The 18,850-nt window shown below is 47.2% G+C and overlaps 1 protein-coding gene across 4 annotated transcripts in view; it reads right to left on the reverse strand.

Moving 5' to 3' along the window:
- LOC138265205 (probable cation-transporting ATPase 13A4) overlaps positions 1 to 17,995 on the reverse strand; it is a 268,240-nt gene extending 250,245 nt beyond the window's left edge. For all 4 annotated transcript variants that reach the window (XM_069212753.1, XM_069212757.1, XM_069212754.1 and 1 more), the window contains exon 1: positions 17,817 to 17,995. In XM_069212753.1, coding sequence (XP_069068854.1) covers positions 17,817 to 17,882 — 66 coding nt within the window. In that variant the 5' untranslated portion in view covers positions 17,883 to 17,995. The remainder of the gene's footprint in view (positions 1 to 17,816) is intronic.
- Between the last annotated feature and the right edge of the window lie 855 nt (positions 17,996 to 18,850).

The following is an 18,850-nucleotide window of genomic DNA, read 5'->3' on the forward strand; positions in this document are numbered from 1 at the left end:
GGGATCAAGTAACAGCATGCAATTTAAAGAAGGGAAGCAGTAAATAATGTAACATTGTGGGAAAAACATTGGGACCCTAACATGAGAACTGTCGTAGACATTGTAATTGTAATTGTATCTATATAGCGCTTATTACCCCCGAGGAGGTGCTGAAGTGCTACTTTAGAACCCAAGATGTGAGGTTAATAGATAATTAGTACATTAATTTTATTTATTTATTTGTTTCTTTGTGCAGTAGTTGTCTTTGGTTTATGCTTGTGATTTCTTGTGTGTTTAGTAGAGTTTGGAGAAGGGACACAATTATGCACAGGATTTGAAAGGGGCAGTAGCAAGTTGTTTTTGTAATGAGTGATCATGAGTCGCTGTTAGTTCTGTGACATGGCTAAAACAGAAGGGGAAAGTTTAAGAAGGATGTTTCGGGGTTCACAGTAGTCAGAAGGATTCGAATGAGACAGAGAGGAGGGATGGGACAGAGGTTGAAAGCCTTTTTATATATCAAAAAACAAAAAACCTAGATGAATTTACACATACACAAAACCACATGACACTTGGTAAGGTTGTAATAGCTAGAGTAAGCCTCTCTATATAAATACTTATGTGTGCGCAGAAGCAGTAATATTTATATGATCTGATGTGCACATATGTCTTGCTTAGTTATCTTGTGGTGAAGTATGCACATTTTCTTATGACATTTCTGAACATTTCAGTAGTAGGTATAAACCTTTCTAAATATGCACCTATATGTACATAGATAGAACAATTATGATATAGTTTGATATACACCTGTAGCTTGTGGTGTATTATGCATTTTCACTTATATGAATGTTTCTGGTTTCAATGGCACATGTACAACAAAATGTTCACTTCTAAACTGTGAGAAGCATAGCCGTTCATGTCTGAGCATATCTTTGTGGTGCACAGTTCTGTTGTGAGTCTAGTTGTCAGATGGGTGAGAGCCAACTTTTGGTTAATCTTCTGAAACTAGGATAATTTGTATTGGATCTTAGGTGGAGGATAGTGAATTCCAAAGAGAAAGATCTTCCACCTACGGTTTGTTTCTTGTCTGTAGATATGTTGAGATGGGGGGATCATTCTTGAGTTGTATATACTTGTTGATTTTCTTCGTGGTGAAAAGTGCTCCTTTGCCATGTATTAGTTTGTGTGTGATACACAGCAGCTTGAAGGTGGATATCTTCAGGCAATATCTAACCAGTCTTAAGGCCCTTGAGATAGGGGAGATGTGTGCTTGTATCTTTACATATAGGGGTAGCTTAGTGTCAGCATTCTCAATTCTCTTAAATCTTCTCGTAGTTGACAGAGTTGATACATGATACAGACCATTGTCATAGCATAATACAGTTTTGATGCAGGAAGATGCAGTGCAGTGTTTCCTTTATTTAGAAATCTTGTCTGCTTTTGCATTCATTGACAGCTTGGCGTACATGGTAATTTTGAGGTTTCTTGCCTTCTTAGATGTTTTTGGCAGTGGTCCTAGATCATCAGGCACAGAGAAAGTCATTGTTTTTGGGGCTTTCAATTTGAGGTGCTTCTATGCCATCCACTGTCTAATGGTCAGGAGGGAATAGAAGATTTTGGATGTTCCAATGTCCTTTAGCTTTTTCAAATTTCAGAAGTGTCTATGTGTCATCTGCATACCTACAGAAAGTTAAGTCAAAACCATTGATCAGATGTGGTATTTGTTTCATATAGATGTTGAAAAGCATGGTGAGATGATTGAACCTTGAGGGAGTCCTGCTTTAATGTTGTATGGTTAAGAAGAGAAAAGAGGATGGTGTATAATATTTATTCTATTGAATCGTCACTTTATTATCCAAGCGAGTGTGCCCTCTATTTTTACTTTCTCAAATCTTTGGATCAGTGTGTCATTATACATTTTGTCAAAAGCTGCTGAAAGGTCCAAGAGAAAAAGGGCATGGTCCATTTTGTTTTTAAGGTCATCCCAGATATTGCTAAGAGGAAATGCAGTGTCTCTTCCTGGACAGAATCCAATTTAGTAATCCGAAAGTAAGGAATTCCCTTCAATTGACTGGGACATCAGGGCAGAAGCTTCTCTCTCTTGAAGTTTGCACATAAATGGCCTGTTTGCTATAGGTCTGTAGTTGTGGGGTCTTGATTGATTTTTATTAACTGGACTATGTATGCCTTTCTAAGTTTTTAAGTTAGGGAAGACTCATGTCGTTAAGGAGTTGTGCTGCTTGTTATGACCATGGGAGTCATGGAAATTGATAGTACAATGTTTTTGAAAATTTGAGGTGGACATGGACCAGAGTGGTAGCCTGCTGGCTTACTCACATTGACAAGGTCCAATAATTCAGTCAGTCATAGCTTTTTGAAGGAGCATAGAAGCTGCGCTTACCTTTCTCGGGGTGAGGGGGATTTGCAGAAATTGAGTTAAGGCTGTTGTTTTTTTGTTTACATAATAATCAAAGATATTTGCATTAGTTGTGTAATGATTTGCTAATTTTCTATAAAAGTCTTGAGAAATAGGGTAGGTATCTTCGGTGCATTCTTAGCCTTTTTTAGGATTTGGTTGAAATAGTATAGTTTTTTATCCGTTTTGATTGTAGATTGTGGTAGAAATGGAAAAGCCTTATTTTATCATTTGAAAATAAGCATAAAAGAACATACAAATGTAAGTAAAAGCAAATACAAAAATCAGTAACATTAAGCATTCCAACAGAATATTCTAGCACAACAGTACCCATAGTATAAGATAAGATAAAGAATCTAAAATCCTAGTGAATGTAAAACATAAGTGAATTCCATTTTTGAAATGCATGCTTCAGAAATGAACAAATACTAAAACAGATTAAAGGTTAGCAAAACTGGTGAAGAAATAATAATGCTGGATTACACCTGTCCAGCCTCCATCATACTAAGAACATAATGTTTGTTAGCAAATGAACAAAATAATGTACAGAAACAGGTAAAACGTTGCAAGCGTTGTTCCAAATGGACATTACAAGTTCTACTGCAGAATCATAATGGCCCAGTGAGAAGAATTCATTATTTCAAATTATCCCCAGTCTAAATCTTGTTAGTAAAATCTGTTCCCTTTTAGACATATATATTCTGTAGTGTCTGTGAAAGGCACATTCTGACTTGATGGTTTATTGAGCAAGTATACATGATTTTTTTACAATTTGTTTTTCATTTTTTAAAATTCTGTATTTATCAATGGGATGTGTTTTCCGTTGTTATGCACAGATGTTCCTACTGGAATTGGTGATCAAAAGCTTCTGTAGCCATGTATAGAGTGTTATTACGTACAGAAGGAGCTGGTAACATTGCCTCGCACCCAATTGGCATATTTAATGGACTTGTAAGTCACTAGTAAAGGGCTACTACATGTACCCACAGCCTGTAAATTAAAGGCTACTATATAGCCCGCAGCACTCATTGTTGCATCCACTTAAGTAGCACTTTAAACATCTCTACGACCTGCCATTGCATCCTGTGTGCCAATGTTTAAACTATGATTCCAACCTGGCAAGACAAACCTCTTGCCAGCGCCAAACCTCCCATTTGCATACATATAATCATTCCTAGGATAAGCGCTAAACAGCCCAGAGGGCAGGTTGCAGTGCATTTAAAAAGTTGACCATGTGCTGGTAGTGAAAAACTCCTAAATTATTTTTTCACTACTATAAGGCCTACCTCTCCTGTAGGACAACATCAGGATGTGTTATTACACCTAATTTTGGACAACCATACCAATAGTCAAAATCTTAATATGTTTGGAAATCCTACCACATACACATAGGCAACAATTATGAAAAGAAATTGTGAATTTGACAATTTGTAACATTTTTGCCAAATATTTAACAGTTTGTGACAAATTAAAAATGCTCTAGTTCACACTGTTTTACATACAGAGCGTCCTATTTATTTCAACTCTCCATACTCCTGCACTGAAGCTGCATAACGGGATTGAAGAGACTTAGACCCATATTTATACTTTTTTAGCGCCGCATTTGCATCATTTCTTGACTCAAAAGTGGCGCAAACTTACAAAATACAATTGTATTTTGTCAGTTTGCAATGCTTTTGCATCAAAAAGCGGCACAAATGAGGTGCTAAAAAAGTATAAATATGGGCCTTATTTCTTTAAACCAAAGTCAGGCATCTGTATTCACTCATAGGTTCACTGTATCCAGTAATCACTTCAACAACTCCTCAGTGCTAGGTTCCAATGTGTTTCAAACCCCCTGGTTTTGGTTTCTCCTCAGGACCAAGAACTGGAAACAACTGTGAAAACGTTCTTTGTACAATTAGCATCAGTACTGTGGGCACTTACAATTTATGCAAAGTTGAAATTGCCTGTGCCTTTAAAGTGCGTTTACTCCAGTAGCAAGAAAAAACACAGATCTCACATAATTGCAATCAACAGTCTGTGGCATTGTAGGGAGCTGGCCTGGTGTGTGGTGGACACCTATGGTCTTATCACCTTTTACCGGGTTCAGGTATCTCACCGTTGCCACCAATGGGGGATTATTGGACATGGTGTAGGGTGATAACATCATAGGTGTCATCTTCTCACCACTGGGACTGCAACTGGAACCGCAGGAACTGACAATCTGCAACTTCAACAAAAACTCTGTGCTGCAACATTGTTTCTCCAGCTCCTTCCAGCTTCTAAAGCATTTCTCCGGCTGTGCATCCCCTGCGGAAGGCGAGTCTTCAGTCTGCACAAGAAGGAATCTCCCTTGAAGTGAATGCATCACTCCCCTGCATCTGCAGGCACCAACTGCAACAACGACCGGCTGCTTGGATCTTCTCATACGAAGCTGCATGGATCGTCCATCCCAGGTAGTGGTCTGGAGTGGTCCCCTTCATCCTTTCTACCAGCTGTCCTACTTGGGAGAAAGTAAGACCTTGACTCTCCTTGCAGGACAGTATCCCTGTGCACCACAACTCAGCTACCATGGCCTGTTTGCTCCTCCTCCAAGGGATCTTCAGGGTATGGGTAGGGCTGGCCCCCAGCAATTCTTCCTACAACTCACCATCTCCTGCCTGCTGGGACACTTCTTTAGGTGTGCTGAGTGGTCCTCACTGCTACTACTGTACCTGCTGCTGGTGGGTTGCCTGAGGGGGCTGCCTCCCCTTCGTGTTACTCTCCCAGCTGCTAAGGGTCACCTCAGACTCCCCTCCTGGGGTTGAGTCCCTGGACTTTGCTGGTCCGCTTAAGCCTTGCAAACCTGCTTCTCCATCTTCTGCATTTTCCAAGCATTTTCCAGAACACTGACTGACTGCATCACAATCGCCAATGTGGGACATCACTTGCATCACTTCTGGAACTCCTCCTCTGCTCCTGTGCTGCATTGCTGACCTTCTTTGTCCACCGTCAACCTGGTCCTGCATCCACATAAGGGTGGGTTTCAGCTCCTGCCACAACCGGAAACTTCACCTCAAACTGGACTTGGTCCCTTTCCTTTGCAGGTCCTCTTCAGTCAGGATCCACCTTTGGGTTCTTCCATTCTTGGTAGGGTCTTGCACAATCTTTTTCCAAAGTCCTCTTGTTGGGTTTGGGGAAAACCAGGTACGTACCTCTCCTCTCCTTGTCTCTGGGGTGCACCCTGGTACTTACCTTGTGGGGTTCCTAGTTCCTCCAGCTCCCTTCTCCTGATTTCACTTTCTTGGGTGGGAGCCTGCCTTTCACAGTCCAATTTCTTAGTATATGGTTTGGTCTCCCCCTAGGTCTCTATTATTTTCTGCTATTTCACTGTTTTCTATTGCTTTCTATGCCCGTTCCTGATTACTAATGTGTATATATTAGAGTGTTTACTCACCTGCTAGTAGAGTATTGCCTATACAGTATTGTAGTATTTGTGTTACTATAATAAAGTACCTTTATTTTTCTAACACTGTGTGGTCCTTTCATGTGTGTAAGTGCTGTGTGACTGTAGTGGTATTGCATAAGCTTTGCATGTCTCCTAGATAAGCCTTGGTTGCTCATCCACAGCTACCTCTAGAGAGCCCTGACTTCCTAGACACTGACTACACCTCACTAATAGGGGATATCTGGACCTGGAACAGGGTGATAACACCATAGGTGTCCATCACACACCAGGCCAGCTTCCTACAGGCACCACTGATTTTACAAGCCCCATTTCTCCTGAGATGATGTTGCAACTTACATAGTTGTTTGATAGTGTGGAGCTCCGAACTCCTTTAGTGTTACTTAGGGGTACATGTGGACTATTCACGTTTCTTTTTACCAAAGGATTTATCAACAGGCTTCTAATGCACCACTGAAGTCCCAGTCATTTTCTTCCCTACCTCTGTTTCTTTTAAAAAGCACATAATGAGTTACAATTAACCTTGTTTTTAACAAAAACTGAATGGAAAGAAAGTAACCAAAGAGCTTCCTTTCATTCCTTTAAGCTGTTCTCATCCTTCAATATATTCAGCGATGTCATCTTTCCAATCATTTCAGTGGCTGGAAGAAAATGAAAACAGATACCCTTGGATCACTCTCTTCACTTCTGCATAATTACAGTCCTGCCTTCGTTCGAAGCAGAAGGCTCCTGTCCTGGCCCTTGGTTGCGATAACCTTCAGCACAGATAACCATGAACTGCTCTGTAAATCATTCCACAGCTAAGCCTTCCGCTCGCACTTTAATGATGCAATAGCATTCAGTCCAATCAACAATTTGAAAACACTGACATCTCATAAGATTAATCTCATGTCTTTGCCAGCTTGTAAAGGACATAAGGCCCATCTTTATACTTTTTGGCCACAAAACTGCACAAACTCAGTTTGCTGCCTCCTGCTCCGATGGGGAAAACAACATTGTGACGTCAGCGTGCCTCGCGGCGCGCTTACATCACGACGGGGCGGGTGGGGGGCGGGGGGAGGCACGGAAGCTCTTCCGTGTCTCCCAGGGCTAAATACAAAAAAAAGAAAATCCAAGGATTTTCAAACCCCCTCCCCGGTGTCGGCCACTGGTCGTGACCCGCACCAGGGAGGCCAGTGTTAAATATTTAACATTTGCTACTTTAAATTCTACATAAAAAATAAATCAAAAATAAATTTTTCTGTCTATTTTTGGACACTATCAGTGTCAACTATATTTTTGTTCTTAGATTTTTGTACCTACCATTATAAATATAGCAGTATGATATTGTGGTAAAAGATATTTTTGACACAACATTTTTTAAACAATATTTTTTACCACACTATTGTGTCAATTAACCCAAAAAAGTGTTGTCGAAAGGTCGAAACCGTCAGTCAATACCACACTAACTGACATTGCCCAAGCATGTTAGATGTTGGCTTCAGGGAGAACGGAGGAGACTCATATCATTTCAAAAAGAAAGAAACCTCCACACATTTTAATATTTGGTGGAGGAGGCTCACCACAGATGTCTCTCATGTAGATTGAGTTTAGAAATGGACAGTTCCAGTGGAGTGAACCAAGGCTTACTGATCATGAATCTGTGAGTGGCTGGATGAGACTGCCCACCCACCCCTGGGGACTGCCCTTCCGACCCTGGAGACTGTCCTCCCACCCCAGGAGACTGCCATTCCACCCTGGAAGCTGACTTTACACCCCTGGATACTGCCCTTCCAACCCTGGAGACTGCCCACCCCCTCTGGAAGCTGACCTCCCATCCCTGGATACTGCCCTTCCAACCTTGGAGATTGCCCTTCTAACCCTGGAGACTGTCCTCCCACCCCAGGAGACTGCCCTCCCACACTGGAAGCCGACCTCCCACCCCCGGGTACTACCCTTCCATCTCTGGAGACTGCCCTCCCACCCCAGGAGACTGCCCTCCCACACTGGAAGCCGACCTCCCACCCCTGGATACTGCCCTTCTAACCCTGGAGACTGCCCACCCACTCTAAAAGCTGACCTCCCACCCCTGGATACTACGCTTCCAACCCTGGAGACTGCTCTTCCACCCCTGGAGACTGCCATCCCACCCATGAAGACTGCCCTCCCACACTGGAAGCCGACCTCCCACCCCTGGATACTGCACTTCTAACCCTTGAGGCTGTCCTTCCACCCCTAACAAGTGCCCTTCTAACCCTGGAGGCTGTCTTTCCACCATTGGAGCCAGGAGGCCAATCTCAATCCCTATAAAAAGCAACACATCCAGCCCCTAAGACTGTCCTCCCACCCCTGGAGACTGTCCTCCCTCCCCTGGAGACTGTCCTCCCACCCCTGGAGACTGTCCTCCCTTCCCAGGAGAGTGGAGGTCCATCCCAATCCCTACAAAAACTCATCATCCAGCAGCATACTCCCACTCTTGGGTGTGGATCTGGGTGCTACTGAGAACTCCTACCAGATCCTACCAGATCCCAACACAACTTAGAGGGAGGACAATCACCAGTCTCAAGCATCGTACAGTAAACCTTCACTAGACACCTGACTCTACTGGGCTCCATCCTGTCTGCAACATTCTAGGAAAACCAGGCAGCCTCAAAGCCCTGGCTCGCTCTGAGATGCAGATCAGTGTGGACTTGGGTCTGTGCACAGAGGGCCTTTATCCAATGCTTGCCTCTCTTGGCTCTAATGTAGCAAGCTCTCTTTAAAATAAAGCCATTTCTACTTATTTACAATTTCCTTCCGAGTTGAAATGAAGATAATTACAGAGTCAGCATCATGTCCTTATTGCTGCCTGGTGCTCTCTGTCACCACCAAGTGAAGCTCACAGTAATGTACTGCTTGACCTCAGGCTCAGGGGGTCTCCTGGACAAGCCTTATATGGTCGTGGAACTAATATAGCAACAATAATCCGTTTGTTTAATTTAGAGCTCAATAGATTCACAAATAAATTCCCCAAAGAGTGGAAAACTAAAACCATTTGAACACTGTTGGACTTTTGCTTATGCAGGGTCATCCCCAGACTTTTTTGCCTCCTGCCTCCTATATTTTTCTGACATGTTGCTGTTGGCTTTTCAACTCTGAGCACTTTACCACTGCTAACCAGTGCTAAAGTGCATATGCTCTCCTGTTTAAATTGTATGTAAGTGGTTTATCCATGATTGGCATATTTGATTTACTAGTAAGTCCCTAGTAAGGTGCACTAGAGGTGCCAGGGCCTGTAAATCAAATGCTACTAGTGGGCCTGCAGCACTGGTTGTGCCACCCACATAAGTAGCTCTGTAATCATGTCTCAGACCTGCCACTGCAGTGTCTGTATGTGTATTTTTACACTGTAAATTCGACTTGACAAGTGTACCCACTTGCCAGGCCTAAACCTTCCCTTTCCTTACATGTAAGGCACCCCTAAGGTATGCCCTAGGTAGCCCCAAGGGCAGGGTGCAGTGTATGGATAAGGTAGGACATATAGTAATGTGGTTTATATGTCCTGACAGTGAAATACTGCCAATTTCGTTTTCACTGTTGCAAGGTCTGTCTCTCTCTCATAGGATAATATGGGGGCTACCTTTAAATATGATTAAAGTGTAGATTCCCCTAGAGAGTAGATGGACATGTGGAGTTTGGGATCCCTGAACTCACAATTTAAAAATACATCTTTTAGTAAAGTTGATTTTAAGATTGTGAGGTTGGAAATGCCACTTTTAGAAAGTGAGCATTTTCTTGCTTAAACCATTCTGTGACTCTGCCTTGTTTGTGGATTCCCTGTCTGGGTCAGTTTGACAGTTGGGTTGTTTTTCACCTCACACCAGACAGTGACACAAAGGGAGCTGGGGTGTGATCTGCATTTCCTGATTAGCCATCTCTGCTAGGAGGGAGGGGTGGAGTGGTCACTCTCATCTGAAAGGACTGTGCCTGCCTCTGACAATGCTGTCTCCAGCCCCCTGGTGTGTGTCTGAGGCCTTGCCTGGGCAAGGCAGGATTTCACAAGAAGGTGTGAGTCCCCTTTGAAGAAAGGTGACTTCAAAGACTAAAATGGGTATAAGAAGGGCACCCAAACTTACAAACTTTAGAAACACTTCTGGAATCAAGGGGAACCTCTGCCTGGAGAAGAGCTGATCGCTGAGGAACAAGTGCTGCCCTGCCTGTGACTGTGCTTTGTGGAGCTTTCCTGCAGTGCTACTTCTGCCAGAGTAAGAGGGCAAAGACTGGACTTTGTGTGCCTTCCATCTTGAAGAAGAAATCTCCAAGGGCTTGATGTAGAGCTTGCCTCCTGTTGTTGAAGTCTCAGGGATAGCAAAGACTTCTTCCTGCCAGCACCTGGAGTCTCTGGAGAGACCCCTACTCTGCTCTGTGGTGCCCTTCCAGTTCCTGGGACCCTGAAAGGAGAGGCTGGCAGCCTAAGGACAAAAATACACGCACCGAGCGCCGTGCGGAGAAAAGATCGACGCGAATCCGATCGCGGCTGAGAAAACGACGCGACGCCGGCTCCGCAGCTGAGAAACGACGCCGCAGGAAACGCGACCGGAGAATCGACGCCCGGAGCAGGAGAAACGACGCGCAGCATCGCTGACGAAGGCTGAGAGATCGCAACCTGCGCCGCGGGACTTTCGGACCGTCGCGTGGCTGGCTTTTTCGACGCGCATCGCCGTGCCGAGTTGTTTTCGACGCATATAACCGTGCAGGGTTATTTTCGACGCACACCGCCCGTGCGGGGTTATTTTTGACGCAAACCAGGTACATTTACACGCTAGCAGCGCTAGTGTGTTGTTACAACTACCTAAAGACTCTTTTTATTTTAAACCTTTAAAAAAATCATAACTTGACTTGTGTATGTTGGATTTTTGTCGTTTTGGTCTTGTTTTGTCTAGATAAATATTTCCTATTTTTCTAAACTGGTGTTGTGTCATTTTGTGGTGTTTTCATTGAGTTACTGTGTGTGTTGGTACAAATACTTTACGCCCAGCACTCTGAGGTTAAGCCTACTGCTCTGCCAAGCTACCAAGGGGGTAAGCAGGGGTTAGCTGAGGGTGATTCTCTTTTATCCTAACTAGAGTGAGGGTCCTTGCTTGAACAGGGGGTAACCTGACTGTCAACCAGAGACCCCATTTCTAACATTGGTGACCAGCGGTCGGGATTGGACTTGTATTTGTACTTGACATACAGTAATTAAGTGTACACTACTGTTTTGAGTTCAGACCACTACGTGACCACATACTACTTGTCTTGTGATTCTGCTTTTTGTTCTCTGATGTCCTCCTGGAAGTATTGCTAATATTTTTGGACTTTGTTTTTTGGTTGTGAAGCCTTTGCAGAATGGAAGTCAATTTCTGGCACCTATTTATGTATAAAAAGTGGCAGCTTAAAGCATTCTGCATGGAAAGGGGACTGGCTGTGAACAAGAAATCCAGAAGGGAGGATCTTGAGTCAGCCCTGTTTCAGTATGAATTGAAACGTTGTCAGGCAACACCACCAAATGACTCTGAGGAGGAGGACTACTCCGAAGAGGAGGGCAGTGGCCCTGAGGAGGGAACAGAAAGAGATGATTGGCTCCTAGCTCGAATCCGGAGTCTGGAAGAGCTAGATGCAGAGCTTGAGAGGGCTGAGGAGAAGAGAGCCTTAGTCCTGGAAAAAGAAAGGATTGCAGCTCAAGAGCTGAGCTGTGAAGAGCTGAAGCTGGAGGCCATGAGGGCTGAGTCCAGTTCAGATGGTGGCAGCAAAAATCTTGTATCCAGTACTGCTGAAGAAGTGCACATGCCCAGAGAGGTGGTGCCCTACTTGAAGGAGGGAGTTAACACACGCCAGGAGGTTTAGGGGTATGAGGTAGCTCCAGTGATGCACAGGGTCTCTGAGGTGGATTGGGGAACTGGCATGGGGAGTCATATTCCTACTGGTGGGAGGGACACTCTACTGACTCTAGGTGAGAGTGACAGGGAGAGGGGTTCCCCCCAGGTAGAAGTCCTGGTTATGGAGTGTGAAAACATCCCAGAAGAGTGTGGGTTGAGTGTCAGGGACAGTCAGGTACTGTCTCACCAGTCTCAGGAGGGTGATGTGGGGTGCTTTTTCAAAGCAGAGTCACTGGATGGTTGGATGAAGGGTACTTTGGTTAATTCATGTGAGGGGCTGAGTGATGTAATTGCTGGAGAGCATATGTCTAGTCCTTATTTTCCAGAGCTATGCCAACACCAGGTGGAGTGTGAGTTCTCTGACCCCAGGGAGCTTACAATGGAGGCAGACTTCTGGGTGAGTACCAGAGAGTCTGAAGAGGCATTTGGGGGTGCTCCTGAGAGGAGTGGTCTAGGTAGTTCCCAACCAGGTGAGGTAGGGAAGGATTGTAGTGTCCCAGGTAGGTCCCAGTGTAGTGGGATGGGTGAGGGACCCCATGTCCAGTCTCAGAGGAGAGGGAATGGGGATGGGTTGAGGCCCAAGGTGCCCGAGATCCGGTCCCAGGTCCTGGAGGGTTCCCTGCGGGAACACCAGGAGGGGAGCCTAGCCTGTACCATAGGGCCATCTGTTGAGGGAGACCCCACAGTGTCAGGAGAACTTGGGGGGGCCGCTGTAGCCAGCGTCCCACCAGTTCTGGTGTCTGGCAGTACCACTCCTAGTGAGGGGGTGCAGAAGTCCAGACAGAGGGTTGAGAGGGGGTTGCGGACCCCAGTGGAGAACCTGGAGGGTCAGGGGTCAGCTCTGAGAGCAGAGCCCCCCATGAATGACCTTGGTGAGACCATGTCTGGGTTGGGGGGAATCCAGACTCTGTCAGATGGGCAGAGGTCAGGAGACCTGCGCCAGCCAGACTCTTGTGTGGCCCTTCGGGACAGTGTGTCCCTTGAGGGGGGTAAGTGTGCCCCCCTGGAAGTCCTGGTGTGCCAGGCAATGGTTCAACCGCAGGGTGGTGACTCTGGGTTGAATGATCAGGTTCAGGGGGTAAACTCTGACCTGCTGGGGGGTAAGTGTGCTCCCAAGGAAGTCCTGGTGTGCCAGGCAGTGGTTCAACCGCAGGGTGGTGACCCTGGGTTGGATGACCAGGTTCAGAGGGTAAACTCTGACCTGGTAGGGGGTAGGTATGCCCCCCAGGAAGTCCTGGTTTGCCAGGCAGTGATCCAGTCTGTGGGTACAGGCCCTGGATTGGGAGGCCAGGTTAAGGGTGTCCCCCCTGACCTGGAGGAAGGGGCTACTGCTAACAGTGCCCCTACCATGTTGTCTTCTGGGGGGGCCGCTCCTAGTTGGGTGGTTCAGGACCCCAGAAGAGAGGGCAGGGGGAGGGAAGCCTCACCCCTGGCCCTGGTCCAACCTGAAGGTACAGACCCCAGGTTGGAGGATCAGTTGCAGGTTAACATCCCTGCACTGATGGGAGAATTGTGCAGGACTGCTTCTACAAGCACCCTGACAGTTTTTGACTCTGGGGGTGCCGCTTCTGCGGGGAGGGTACAGAGCCCCAGAGGGGAGGACCAGGGTCAGGTTAACATCCCTGACCTGGTGGAAGAGAGAGTGGTCAAAGGGTGCCAGGCACCTGGGGCTACCACCCCCCACTCTCCACAGTCACAGTGGTTAGAGAGGCCTGAGGTCGGGCCCTCATCCCTGACAGTTGTCTGGGGCCACTGTGGCTTGCTGTCCTGGTGGACAGAGTTGCCCCTGGGGGGGGGAGGACGAGAGTCACACCCCGGGGGTGGAGTGGGCAACACCACTGTGTTGGCCCTGGTGGTACTATCTGCCCATTGCAACACATCTGTGAGCAAAGTAAAGTTAGGTGTTGCACAGATGGTGTCTGTAGATGTGGAGAAGGGTTCCCCATGGGTTAGCTTAGTGGGCCCTGAGAGTATGGACAGAGGGATCCAACTGGAGTCAGGAAGGCGTAGAACGGGAACATGCCCCTGCTGTTGTGGGCCTGGGTCCCTGTTCTATCGCCCCAATCAGGGAAGTACATCAAGGTATTGATTGTTCTCCCCTGGCTTTAGGCTGGTAGGGGGTCGTGTTGGACTTTTGCTTATGCAGGGTCATCCCCAGACTTTTTTGCCTCCTGCCTCCTATATTTTTCTGACATGTTGCTGTTGGCTTTTCAACTCTGAGCACTTTACCACTGCTAACCAGTGCTAAAGTGCATATGCTCTCCTGTTTAAATTGTATGTAAGTGGTTTATCCATGATTGGCATATTTGATTTACTAGTAAGTCCCTAGTAAGGTGCACTAGAGGTGCCAGGGCCTGTAAATCAAATGCTACTAGTGGGCCTGCAGCACTGGTTGTGCCACCCACATAAGTAGCTCTGTAATCATGTCTCAGACCTGCCACTGCAGTGTCTGTATGTGTATTTTTACACTGTAAATTCGACTTGACAAGTGTACCCACTTGCCAGGCCTAAACCTTCCCTTTCCTTACATGTAAGGCACCCCTAAGGTATGCCCTAGGTAGCCCCAAGGGCAGGGTGCAGTGTATGGATAAGGTAGGACATATAGTAATGTGGTTTATATGTCCTGACAGTGAAATACTGCCAATTTCGTTTTCACTGTTGCAAGGTCTGTCTCTCTCTCATAGGATAATATGGGGGCTACCTTTAAATATGATTAAAGTGTAGATTCCCCTAGAGAGTAGATGGACATGTGGAGTTTGGGATCCCTGAACTCACAATTTAAAAATACATCTTTTAGTAAAGTTGATTTTAAGATTGTGAGGTTGGAAATGCCACTTTTAGAAAGTGAGCATTTTCTTGCTTAAACCATTCTGTGACTCTGCCTTGTTTGTGGATTCCCTGTCTGGGTCAGTTTGACAGTTGGGTTGTTTTTCACCTCACACCAGACAGTGACACAAAGGGAGCTGGGGTGTGATCTGCATTTCCTGATTAGCCATCTCTGCTAGGAGGGAGGGGTGGAGTGGTCACTCTCATCTGAAAGGACTGTGCCTGCCTCTGACAATGCTGTCTCCAGCCCCCTGGTGTGTGTCTGAGGCCTTGCCTGGGCAAGGCAGGATTTCACAAGAAGGTGTGAGTCCCCTTTGAAGAAAGGTGACTTCAAAGACTAAAATGGGTATAAGAAGGGCACCCAAACTTACAAACTTTAGAAACACTTCTGGAATCAAGGGGAACCTCTGCCTGGAGAAGAGCTGATCGCTGAGGAACAAGTGCTGCCCTGCCTGTGACTGTGCTTTGTGGAGCTTTCCTGCAGTGCTACTTCTGCCAGAGTAAGAGGGCAAAGACTGGACTTTGTGTGCCTTCCATCTTGAAGAAGAAATCTCCAAGGGCTTGATGTAGAGCTTGCCTCCTGTTGTTGAAGTCTCAGGGATAGCAAAGACTTCTTCCTGCCAGCACCTGGAGTCTCTGGAAAGACCCCTACTCTGCTCTGTGGTGCCCTTCCAGTTCCTGGGACCCTGAAAGGAGAGGCTGGCAGCCTAAGGACAAAAATACACGCACCGAGCGCCGTGCGGAGAAAAGATCGACGCGAATCCGATCGCGGCTGAGAAAACGACGCGACGCCGGCTCCGCAGCTGAGAAACGACGCCGCAGGAAACGCGACCGGAGAATCGACGCCCGGAGCAGGAGAAACGACGCGCAGCATCGCTGACGAAGGCTGAGAGATCGCAACCTGCGCCGCGGGACTTTCGGACCGTCGCGTGGCTGGCTTTTTCGACGCGCATCGCCGTGCCGAGTTGTTTTCGACGCATATAACCGTGCAGGGTTATTTTCGACGCACACCGCCCGTGCGGGGTTATTTTTGACGCAAACCAGGTACATTTACACGCTAGCAGCGCTAGTGTGTTGTTACAACTACCTAAAGACTCTTTTTATTTTAAACCTTTAAAAAAATCATAACTTGACTTGTGTATGTTGGATTTTTGTCGTTTTGGTCTTGTTTTGTCTAGATAAATATTTCCTATTTTTCTAAACTGGTGTTGTGTCATTTTGTGGTGTTTTCATTGAGTTACTGTGTGTGTTGGTACAAATACTTTACGCCCAGCACTCTGAGGTTAAGCCTACTGCTCTGCCAAGCTACCAAGGGGGTAAGCAGGGGTTAGCTGAGGGTGATTCTCTTTTATCCTAACTAGAGTGAGGGTCCTTGCTTGAACAGGGGGTAACCTGACTGTCAACCAGAGACCCCATTTCTAACAAACACATATTAGTGTTACCACACACCGTATGTCAGATCAGGGCTGCACTCATGGAATAAAAAATAATCAGGACTTCTACCCTTCGTGATCCTAATCCACGAATAGAGCTCCTTATCGAGCCCCTCACAACCCCGGTACATCCTCCTAATCCCAAATTCACTCTCCCTGAGGGACCAATCCCCACAGACCAGCCACATCCAGAACCCGGGCACAGCCAAGGTGATGGAGGCTTGTTGTCTCGCGGAATGTGGATGACCACCTCCACCTGCCCTCTACAGAGACCAACTATCACAAACGTTCCTATTCTACAGGACCAAACCATACAGACCCGTCACAGTCAGGAAAGAGCCCACTGCCGAAGCGTTGGTGGGGTTGTCACCTCACATAACCTCGGCACACACCTCCTTCAGAGAAGGCACTTCCTGAGCACCCAAGAGAGGCTTCCAACAGGACCTTCAGCCTAGGTCATAGCATGAGCACAGGAAGTGGATGTGATGGGCATCCTCTCAATCTCTCTCAAACATGTTCTCACACCAACTCACAGCTGCACAAATACACATGTAAACATGCACACACACACACAAGCACAGACATCTCACACACGCACGTGCACACACAGACACACACACACATGCACGGGCACACAGACACACCTCACACACACACACACATGTCACACACGCACACATCTCACACTCACAGACACACACACATGCACGGGAACACAGACACACCTCACACACACACATGTGCCTGTTGCTACCTTAGCTACCCACCTCGTCAGGGCTGTCGAAGGGAGCTGCCCAAATTGCAAACTGGCAAATACCAGCACACAGCAGAATAGATACACAAACACAGACATATGCAAACATACATGTGCACACACATTGGCATGTTGCTGCTCTAGCAAATGATTCTACCCAGCCACCTGGTCAAAGCTGCCAAAGTAAGTTACTCAAAATGTAAACTGGCAAACATCTGTCGTTTCCTAGGAGACGTGTTCACATCTGATGAGCACTAGTAGCTTTCCCTACTGTAGTCCTGCACTTAACCAGCATCGGTCCTCTCTGACCAGTTATGGACGACCCTGTCCATCAATCAGCAGAGGACCCTTTTACAACACTAGGTGCGGACATGCTGGGGATACTTTATTCTGTATAATACACTGGCAGGTGCGCTGCAGTTCTACCCAAGATGCATCTCTCTTGCTTCAGGACCGTTTATTCCTGACGTCGCACCATCCCTGTCTTCTGTCCTGTCCTGAGTTGTACACATATTTCATACTTTAACATCCTTATTTTAAACCATGAATGTTCACTTACACCAAAAGAGGAAGCTTGTCACTGCGGACGGTGTCATTTCACGCGTACACTGGGGTGATCATTAGGCGTGTCTCTGTAGTAAATGTCTAACTTTACACTTCTTATCAGTGTTACTCGGGAACCTTCAGTCCCCAGCAGCCGCCCACCCAGCAGGCGTTGCACCCGGTGCCCCGGGGCGAAAGGGCGCTTGAAGCTGGGACCCTTCCAAGGCGCGCACCTTACCACGCAAGAACCAGAGGGAGATTATTAACCTGGGAAGCATTCCTCGCAGGCTAGTAAGGCATTAGCTGAGATTACTCGCTCCTGCCCGGCCAGGTTCAGGTCGTTTTCCAAACGATTTCTTCCCAAAGTACATTGCGGACGCAGCTGATTAAAGAAAGTTTTGATTTACCACGTTATAAGTGTAACAAACAGTATCAGCGCTATAAAACTGCACATAAACAAAAATAAATGTCACCCAAGCAGCAAGAGCACACAACCCACAGACTCACCCAGCATCCCACAGATTAAAGGTAAAAGGCTCTTTGTGTCAGTGACAGTAAAACCCACCATCTCGTTGTCCTCCCCCTCGTTGAGCAGTGCCCGGCGCTCCTTCTTTTCTCTCGGTTTGCCCATCACTGTGCCTGCTTCAGCTGCCTGTCTCTCATGCAGCACTGACTGCTCTGAGTGCTGCTGGTTCTGGGGTGAGAGAGTCCTTATGATGTGACTGTGAGTGGCTGGTGCTGGGCTCAGACACTCCTCCTGCACAGCTGGGCACAGCCCCGCCTCCAGGGGTTATGTCCACAGCACTCTGTGCCTGCTTCAGCTGCCTGTCTCTCCTGCAGCAGTGACTGCTCTGGAGAGCTGCTGGTTCTGGGGTGAGAGAGTCCTTATGATGTGACTGAGTGGCTGGTGCTGCGCTCAGACACTCCTCCTGCACAGCTGGGCACAACCCCCGCCTCCAGAGGCTATGTACACAGCACTCTGTGCCTGCTTCAGCTGTCTGTCTCTCCCTGAGCAGTGACTGCTCCGGAGTGCTGATGGTTCTGGGGTGAGAGAGTCCTTATGATGTGACTGTGAGGGGCTGGTGCTGCGCTCAGACACTCCTCCTGCACAGCTGGGCACCACCCTAGCCTCCAGGGCTTATGTCCACAGCACTCTGTGCCTCCCTGCGGCAGTGACTGCTCCCGAGAGCTGCTGGTTCTGGGGTGAGAGAGTCCTTATGATGTGACTGTGAGCGGCTGGTGCTGCGCTCAGACACTCCTCCTGCACAGCTGGGCACAGCCCCCGCCTCCAGGGGTTATGTTCACAGCACTCTGTGCCTGCTTCAGCTGCCTGTCTCTCCTGCAGCAGTGACTGCTCTGAGTGCTGCTGGTTCTGTGGTCAGGGAGTCCTTATGATGTGATTGTGAGTGGCTGGCGCTGCGCTCAGACACTCCTCCTCCACAGCTGGGCACAGCCCCCGCCTCCAGGGGTTATGTCCACAGCACTCTGTGCCTGCTTCAGCTGCCTGTCTCTCCTGCAGCAGTGACTGCTCTGCAGAGCTGCTGGTTCTGGGGTGAGAGAGTCCTTATGATGTTACTGTGAGTGTCTGGTGCTGTGCTC

The sequence above is a fragment of the Pleurodeles waltl genome, chromosome 11, assembly GCF_031143425.1.
Source record: "Pleurodeles waltl isolate 20211129_DDA chromosome 11, aPleWal1.hap1.20221129, whole genome shotgun sequence".
Classification (NCBI taxonomy): Eukaryota; Metazoa; Chordata; class Amphibia; order Caudata; family Salamandridae; genus Pleurodeles; species Pleurodeles waltl.